Consider the following 8,584-nt stretch of genomic DNA (forward strand, 5'->3'; position numbering starts at 1 on the left):
AAATAAAAACTAACTCTGCTTGGAGAGAGGAGATAGTTGTCAGTGATTTTACTCTTCAGGCTCCTGGCTCCTCAGTGTTCCTGATCTTTACAACTAAGGTCCTCCTTCACCAACAGGCACAGAGTTTCCTAACTTTTTCCATGTTGGGATATAACTGAAATAGAGGACAAAGGAGAGGAGTCCTCATATAGCTACTGGGCTACCTCTACCTTGAGAGAGACAGAGAGAGAGAGAGGGAAGGAGGGAGAGAGAGACAGAGAGAGAGAGAAAGAGAAAGAGAGAGACAGAGAGAGTCAGAGACAGAGAGACAGAGACAGAGAGAGACAGAGACAGAGAGAGACAGAGGGAGGGAGGGAGGGAGGGAGAGACAGACAGAGACAGAGAATGACACAGAGAGAGAGACAGAGAAAGACAGAGAGAGAAAGAGAGAGAGAGAGAGACAGAGGGAGAGGGAAAGGAAGAGAGAGAGAGAGAGAGAGAGAGAGAGAGAGAGAGAGAGAGAGAGAGAGAGAGAGAACTTTCCAATACTTCTGACACGTTTCTTCTGTCCTTTGACCAGAAAGCCCATAGTCACTATTAGTGCAGACATCCATTTAGTAGGACTATGATATAATCCTCGTATGCTTTAATAGATGGTCATAGAGGTTTCTGTGCCCCCCCCCCCCATAAATTGTCTCCTGCTGGCCAGCCTCTAGTGATATGCCTTCCTGAAGTTAGGTTAGTCTTCTGTTAACAGACATACAGTATCCAGTCCTCCACCTATACCTGGAGTCTTTCCAGGTTTCTAGGACCCATCAGCCTGTGAGTTCCATTTGGCCCTGTTTCAATGAATCAACAGTGCCTAGTATGTGCCAGGCACAGTGCCAGGTGCCAGGGACACAAATACAAGGAATGAAACAATCCTTTCTCACCAGGAGCGTACAAGCTTACATTCTAATAGGAGAGACAGGTACATATGTCAGGATGTGCAGAATAAATCTGAAGAGTATAAATGCAAATAAATACAAAGTAATTGAAGAGAAGATTGCCTGAGAGGGAGGGATCAGGAAAAGCTTCATGTAGAAAGTGGTTTTTGAGTTCTACAGGAAATGAGAGAGTCTATGAAGCATCATTATTGTTGTTCGTTAGTTTCAGCTATGTCTGACTCTTTGCGACCCCATTTGGGATTTTCTTGTCAGAGACACTGGAGTGGTTTGTCATTTCCTTCTCTAGCTCATAAGGAAACTGAGGCAAACAGGGTAAAGTGACTTGCCCAGGGTCACACAGCTAATAAGTGTCTAAGTCTGTAGTAGAACTAATGCTCCTGATTCCAGGCCTGGCATTCTATACAGTATTCCACCTAGCTGTCCTGCTGAGGCATCAGGGTGCAGTGTGGGGGTTCAATTCAATATGCACACTTAAGTATAGATTCTTATGAAGGCAATGGTCCCATCTACTAAGTCAATACCCTTGTGTCCTCTTCTTTCAAAAACCACAGAAGGTGTCAATTCCTCATGAAAGTTTAAGTATAATAATCCCGGGATGTTAGAATCTAGACTTTTAAGAGGAATTTAGTGTCACAGTTTTAGGTTCAGAAGGCACTTTACTACGGGGGTGTCAAACTCAAATAGAAAGAGGGTTTTTCTAAACTGTACATAAAGATCCTTGAGGGCTGCAATATTGACCTAGAAAACCACATATTAGCATTATCCATGTTTTATTATATTTTTATTTATTTTGTTAAATATTTACCAGTTACATTTTAATCTGGTTCTCCAGAGTGTTATAAGCTTCTTGGTATGTGTTTGACACCTCTGCCTTAGAGATTTAGTCCGAAAAGGAAGTCAAATGTGACCATTTTAAAGCATAGATTTCCATGAATGAATACCCAATAATAGGCCATCTTCTCCTCCTTAATTTTATGTACTACAATGAGGAAGCCTGGGACATTAAGTGAATTAATGCAAGGCTGGAAAAGTGATTTATATCATCACACAGAGAAATAGCTTTCCTCTTCTCTGGTTCTAAGGGAGTTCACAATCAGTAATTAAGGATGTATAAGTGGATAGAGTGCCTTGTCTAGAGTTCAAATCTAGTCTCAGACTATAAATATTAGTCCTCTAAGTTCCCCTTAGTCCCCAAAGGTTCTGACTTGGGCTTTTTCAGGTCCTCTCCTGTCAGATACACAAGAACAGGGCAAATCAAGAACAGAGCTAAAATATACATGAGGCAATCCCAACTCATTCAGGGAAGTTGGCAGTCCATACTTCCCCTGAGTCTCAACTCTAAGAAGCTTCACCTCCTAATCCATATTCATCTTGGTGCAAACTCCTCCTTCCAACAGCTTTCAGGATCATCTCATTTGAAGACTGGATTTAAGCTCTCAATCTATTCATCTTCACCCTCTTCCCTTTGCATCCTTTGCAATTTTCACCTGGACCAAAAGCCTTAGGCAAGGAGCAATTGGGTTGAATTCTTCCTATTTTTCAATTTTTGGGCAAACCAGAGATCCTTAAGGGAATAATGAATTTAATATCAAAAATTTCTACCAGCTTCCTTTAAGTTGCTTTTATTAGTTATCGGGATCTAGGTAGATGAAGATCTGGGATGACAGTCATAAGCTACCCTTCTCATGACAAGTCAATGTTTTTTAAAATTGAATTAAAATGTTGCAAATCATTCTTTGTAATATAATGATCTGTCCTCAGGTTTTCGTGTGGCACTTTGTTTTGCTCCCTATTTTGTATCATACTTAATCCAGGTCCATGTAGAAAATAAGTTCCTTGAAGGTCAAGGCTGTGTTCTGTCATTTTTAGATTGAAATGCCCAATACCTAGCATTGTGCCTTATGCATTATAGACACATAGCAAATTAATGGGGGGGGGGGGGAGGATGGGAGCAGTCCTTGGGTAATTGTCCCCTTTTTCATTTATGTTAAGCCACCTGTGGTCCAAAAGTGTTCTAGAGGAATTTATAAATCTGAATGAGGTTAAAAAAATAAAACAATGAAAAAGAAGCACGCTAGTGTAACAAGATTCACCATTACAGAAGTATCGTAAAGTTCTATCTTCCCCCTTCCTCTCCATTCCCACTGTCTCTCCACCTCTCCAGTCAAACTCGCATCTCTACCTCACAGAAGGACAAAATTAGAAGGATCTTCAAGAAGTCACCTGTCTGGACCAATCCATACTGGCACTTGCTGCTACAACATCCCTTAGTCAATGACCATGCAGTCTTTGTTTGAAAACCTCTAGTGAATATGACCTTCTGGTGGCATCACAAAAAGTTCCTCTTTTGGACAGCTCCAGTGGCTAGGGAGCTTTTCTTTACATAATATTGCAATTTTCTTCTGTTACTGCTTGTTCTGCCCTTTGGAACAAAGAAGAAAAAAATGGAATCTTTCTTCCATAAGATGGTCTATTGGATACATATAGCATTCTGCACAAAATATGGGCTTAGAAAGTGTTTGTTGAACTGAAGACAGCTATCACGTCCCCACTAAGACTTTTCTCCTCTAAACTAAATAAATATCCTTAGTTTCTTCAAGTAATATTTCTATCAGATAATTTCAAGGCTCCTCAGAGTCTTGGTTGCTCTCCTCTGGATGCTCTTTCAGCTTAATACCCTTCCTAAAATGGGGTGAATACTTTAAGACCCACAACAGTCACAAGGAGCAAAACCTGCATCTAAACACTATACCTTTTCCATATAAAGTCTGCCTTGGCTTTTTTTAGCTGCCATGCTGTCCTAATGACTAATAATTATTTTTTTATTCACTAAAATTTCCTCCCACTCTCTCTCCCTCTCTAAATCACATTACATCCCATCATCAGATTAAAAATGCTAAAACCCTCTTTGCAATAAGGAAGAATTCTTTCCTCTACTAAGCTTTCCAAGAAAGCCAGAACCAGTCTAACCTTATCTCTGCTACATTCCAATGTGGCTTCCCACCTATTTGCTGATCACAATACAGTAACTGTGCTTGGACAGCCCTCATACCCCTTCTCTAAATCTTTCATGGCCCAGATCAGATACTACATTCTTCAGGAAGCCTAGTTTCAACTGTGCTAGCCCTAAGGGATTATTCTCTCCTCTGAATTCCTATAATGTATGATTTAGTCATTAATTACTTAAATATGTCTGGCATTATTTTCTACTTATTTTGAATGTATAAAATATCCCTAATCAGTTTAACAGAATCATCTTCACTATCCTTTTACCTACTATACAGTAGAGACCTAATAAAATATTCAATAGAATTTACTCAAAGCACTACCATATCTTTCTGACTTCTCTTACTCCCTTCAAGTCTAACCTAAAATCCCAGCATTTATAGAATGCCTTTCCTAATCCCTCTTAATTCTAATGCCTTCCCTCTGTCCATTATTTCCAATGTTTCCTGTAGGTAGCTAGTTTCATATATTCATTTACATGTCATCTCATACTAGACTATAAACTCCCTGAGAGTACGAATCCCTTACGTGTCTTTGTATTCCCAGCATTTAGCACAGTATCTGACACAAAGTAGATAGATACTTAATAAATGTTTTTTGACTGATTAGATAACATTGTTTCTTTTTTAGGACAAGTATTTTAATCTCATTTGGGGATAACATTGTTCTCATTGTGCCAAGTCCTGGAATACTAATAGAACTCATCTAGAAGATTCATATCTGCTCAGAAGAAATCTTCAAAGCACAGTAATCACCTAGGGAAAAGCCAGTGGACTGAGAATGTATGTATTGTCCAGATTGTTGCATTCAATCAGATGGGCAGCCCACTGACTTAGTCTGTCAGAACATATATCTTGGACAGACACTGCACATGAACAATGAGCTGGCCCAGAAGTGAAGGGATGGGAAATTGCATGGTGCTTATATTGGTCCCATGGGCTACTTGATAAGAAAGTCCCTCTTTTCAACACCAATATTCTCCTGGTGATACAGCATGGCTATGAATCTTGAGAACATCATGATCTCTTGAGGAATCAATTTCAAGTGACTTAATGGATGATGGAGAAATAACTATCCAATGGATGTTGGTAGGCTGGAACACATTAACATGCAAAAATAGATAAAAAGACATCTAGGACATAGACAACTAGTCAAAGACTAAGTGATGAAGAGCCTGAGTGTGTTGTACTGATATTCCTGAAATAGTGAGATGTAGAAGAAGGCTTCCAGAGCACACTGAGTAGATCTTTGTAGGATTCATGGAAGGGCATAGGCAAGAATAATACAGGTTAAGTCAGTAGAGAAATTGATGAGAGCAATTTTGCTAAAATCTTGGGAGAGAGGTAAGAATGAGAAAGAAATGAAGACAGTACTAGTCTACCTTCTAATTAATATGGCAGATATAAAGTTAGTGTAAAATAGTATAGTACTTATTCTTCCAAAATTAGAAGGATGAAGCTTCTCCTCGATCCTAACCCTCTGCTTCTCTCCCCTTTCCATTATTACTACTCTCACAGGAGGGTCAAAGAACATTGAAGTTGGGCTTATTCTCAACAACAATAATCTTCCATACTAATGCATCCCAGTTGAAGAGGCAGACTAAAATAAAGACCAGTTCAGCTGTATTGCAAGCTGGAGGGGACCTGAGAAATTCTCTAGTCCAATCCCTTCCATTTTTAAGGGAACTGAGGCTCAGGGATTAAATAAGAAGTAAATGACAGAGATAGAATTTGAACCTAATTTTGAATCTGGCACACATTTTAGGGCACCTCAAAGTTATTTAAAGAAAAATCTTCACAGTACTTGCATATTGATTTATATATGGCCAGAAGTGATCTTATACTTCCTGTTTATTCTAAAGGCAAAGAGTGAAAAGATGTTGGCCTTGGACTCATCCTCCCTCTGGCCTAAGAGCTGCCCAGGCTGGGATTCTTGAGTATCACAGACTGGTTTCCAGAAGCCTGGGAGTTAATGGGAAGAAAGTATTCTGACCTCTGAATGACCCAGGAATCAGCATCCAGCCTTGAACTTTGGATGTGACCTTCTGGTCTCTGGTACAGCCACTAATTGGTGTCCTAATGGTCACTGATTTCCCAGACAGCTGGGGGAAGGGGGAAGGCGAGAGTTTGCTTGGCACTGAAGTCTGGAATGTTTGGTGGCTTTTGTAGGTTTACAGGCAGGGGTGCCTGAGGTTAGTAATACATCACCAGCAATTCCAAGGAAACGCCCCCAGGCCTCCTTCCCTAGCTGGAGGGGATAAAGCAATAAGCCACAAAAGCAAAAGAGATCCTAAATATTGTTGGGATTGAGGTGAGAACCTTTACTCTTTTGTGTTTCATTTCCTAAAATATTTTTGATATCTTTTGTTTTTCTTTCACCTAAATTTCTGTTGTGGTTGACTTTAATACTGAAAGCAAATTCAAGTGGTTTTTTAAGAACAAAAAACCACCTCTGGCAACTGTTGCCATTGGTTCGATGGTAAAGGGGTAGATTTTAAAAGAAAATACCAGCAGGAGTTTAGGGATGGGAGAGGAGGAGGCCCTTTTCAAAGCAGAAAGAGAGCATCTCAGTAAACATTCCCTCCCACTTACTCCCCCACTCGAATCCGGGGCCCTGCAAACCCGAGCAGCAGAAAGCAGACAATTGGATTCTGGAACTCAGTAACTCTCATCCTCACCATGCATTTGCGATCGTCCACGCCGGACAGATCCTCCTCAAACTCCTGCCCTACGTCGAATTCCATGATGTAGTTCCTGAAAGTGCTCAGAGTGCGGATGATCATATGGTCGCCATTCTGGACGATCTCTTTGTCCGGTTTGAGTAAACTGGCAATTTTTCTCACAGCTACATTGACATCTGTTGGGGAGGGGGGGAATGGGAGAATGAGGAGGGGGCAGTTTTTAAAGGAAACTTCAAATCCGCTTTCCTGGAAGCCCAGAGATGGATTTCCATAAAGTGAAAGCGCATCGAGACTTCTTCATGGGCAATGCGTAGTCAAAGGTGTGTGTGTGTGTATATATGTATATATATTTCTTTTTAAACCATCCCCCAAACGGCTACTAAAGTGTAAAAACAAACAAAGAAAGAAAACAACCCACCGGGCTCACTTTTGCAAATGAAATTACCACTCTCTCTGGGCATGCATGCAGATATCTGTCACTAATTAACCCCAACAAAATTTAATTTCTCTTCAAATCTGCAGCACAAAAGACCTAACCCCAAGACCTTGCTGCAAATTCGGCTTCTGCAGTCTTTGCAAATTCCCGTTCCTGGGCTCCCTTGTGTTCCAATCCCGGGAGAAGTAAACTTTCCAAGTGCTACTCTATCAGCCAGAGCCGCGGACTTATAAGTTACTTTTTCAAAGAGGCTGTGTTCGATTCAACAAAGGATTGAGTTTCGGAACAATACAGAGTTGCGAGCTCGCCCCGACAATTCCGCACAGACTCACACTAAGTGGCGCTTTGATTATTAACAAAATAGCAGGCGAACTATCTTACCCAGGGCTTTCAGATACTCCTCGAAATTCTCATTGCTCAGCATTTTCCAGTAACCATTGAAATCGGCAGGCATTTCAGGTGTCAGCAAACTGCAGATGGCTCAGATCAGAAAGGGTCTGCTCCCCGCAGCTTGGTTTCTCTGGGATGTGGAAGGCGGGACGCGGCTCAGCCTTGCTTTTATCAGCTCTCCAAGGCCCTGCACTCGGGTTGCAAGTCCCTCTAATCCGATTACTGCTCAAGTGCTACCATAAAATCCCCCTAACAAAGCGGACTCCTTTGGCTTTCTAATGAGACGACAGCTTGATTTAAAGCTCCCACACAAAGCCTAGAAGATCAATCACTGGTTAGCCACCATCCTTTTTAATGGATTTGCTCCTCCCCCCTTAATAGGGGAAGGGGCGGGGATGGGGGGGGGTGCCTAGAGATTCCCGGCCCAGTTTGCCCAGGGGTGCTTTGGCAACCTAAGTGTGGTTGGTTTTGTTTATATTTGCCACTAAAGAATAAAAGGGGGAAAAAGAGGGGGGAGGAGAGACTGGGAAAGAAGCGGAAGGTGAAAGGGTCTTTTATTAGTTCTAGCTAGAAATATAGAGCCTCAATAAAAATTGGGGGGAGGGTTTCTGTTGAATCTTTCATAATTTCCAGAGCTTCTTAGACTCTTCTTAAATCATACTGCTAAAGCTGCCAGAAAATACCCACTCATTGATTGGTTGCGAGGAAAGGGGGAGGGGAGGTCTTTGTTTCTTCAGTTATTAGAGAAAGAGGCAACTCACAGCCTTTTGTGAGACTGCAACCGGGGGGTTAGTTAGCTGTAGGTTGCTGGCTAGTTCATTGCCAGAGCAGAGGGGAAGCCTAAAGCTTTTCTTGTCGTGAGTGAGTACCCAGGCCAGATCCTGCTGAGAGGAGTGGGGCAGTGTAGGCAGGTCACCGACGTGGGGTAATTTGAAGAAATCCAAGAAAGGGGCCACCCCCTTGAAATTCCACCATAAAAGCTTCATTCCTCTGGATTAAGACATTGATTCTGGGTAGAATAACCCATTCTCATCAATTAGTGGAGGTCTTGGAGCCTCACACTTTCATTTTATAGACGAGGATTCGGGATTTGACGAATTAAGTGACTTGATCTGGCACTCAAGGATAATGGGCGGAAAAACAGGG

At 41.6% G+C, this 8,584-nt stretch overlaps 1 protein-coding gene across 1 annotated transcript in view; it reads right to left on the reverse strand.

Moving 5' to 3' along the window:
- The window catches only part of RBP1 (retinol binding protein 1), a 45,259-nt gene extending 37,377 nt beyond the window's left edge, over positions 1-7,882 (reverse strand). The window contains exons 1-2 of the mRNA XM_001365637.5: positions 7,430-7,882; positions 6,610-6,788 (exon numbers count right to left, since the gene is read on the reverse strand). Of these exons, the coding sequence (XP_001365674.1) occupies positions 6,610-6,788; positions 7,430-7,502 (252 nt within the window). The 5' untranslated portion in view covers positions 7,503-7,882. The remainder of the gene's footprint in view (positions 1-6,609; positions 6,789-7,429) is intronic.
- Between the last annotated feature and the right edge of the window lie 702 nt (positions 7,883-8,584).

The sequence above is a fragment of the Monodelphis domestica genome, chromosome 4 (genome assembly GCF_027887165.1).
Source record: "Monodelphis domestica isolate mMonDom1 chromosome 4, mMonDom1.pri, whole genome shotgun sequence".
NCBI classification, from domain to species: Eukaryota; Metazoa; Chordata; class Mammalia; order Didelphimorphia; family Didelphidae; genus Monodelphis; species Monodelphis domestica.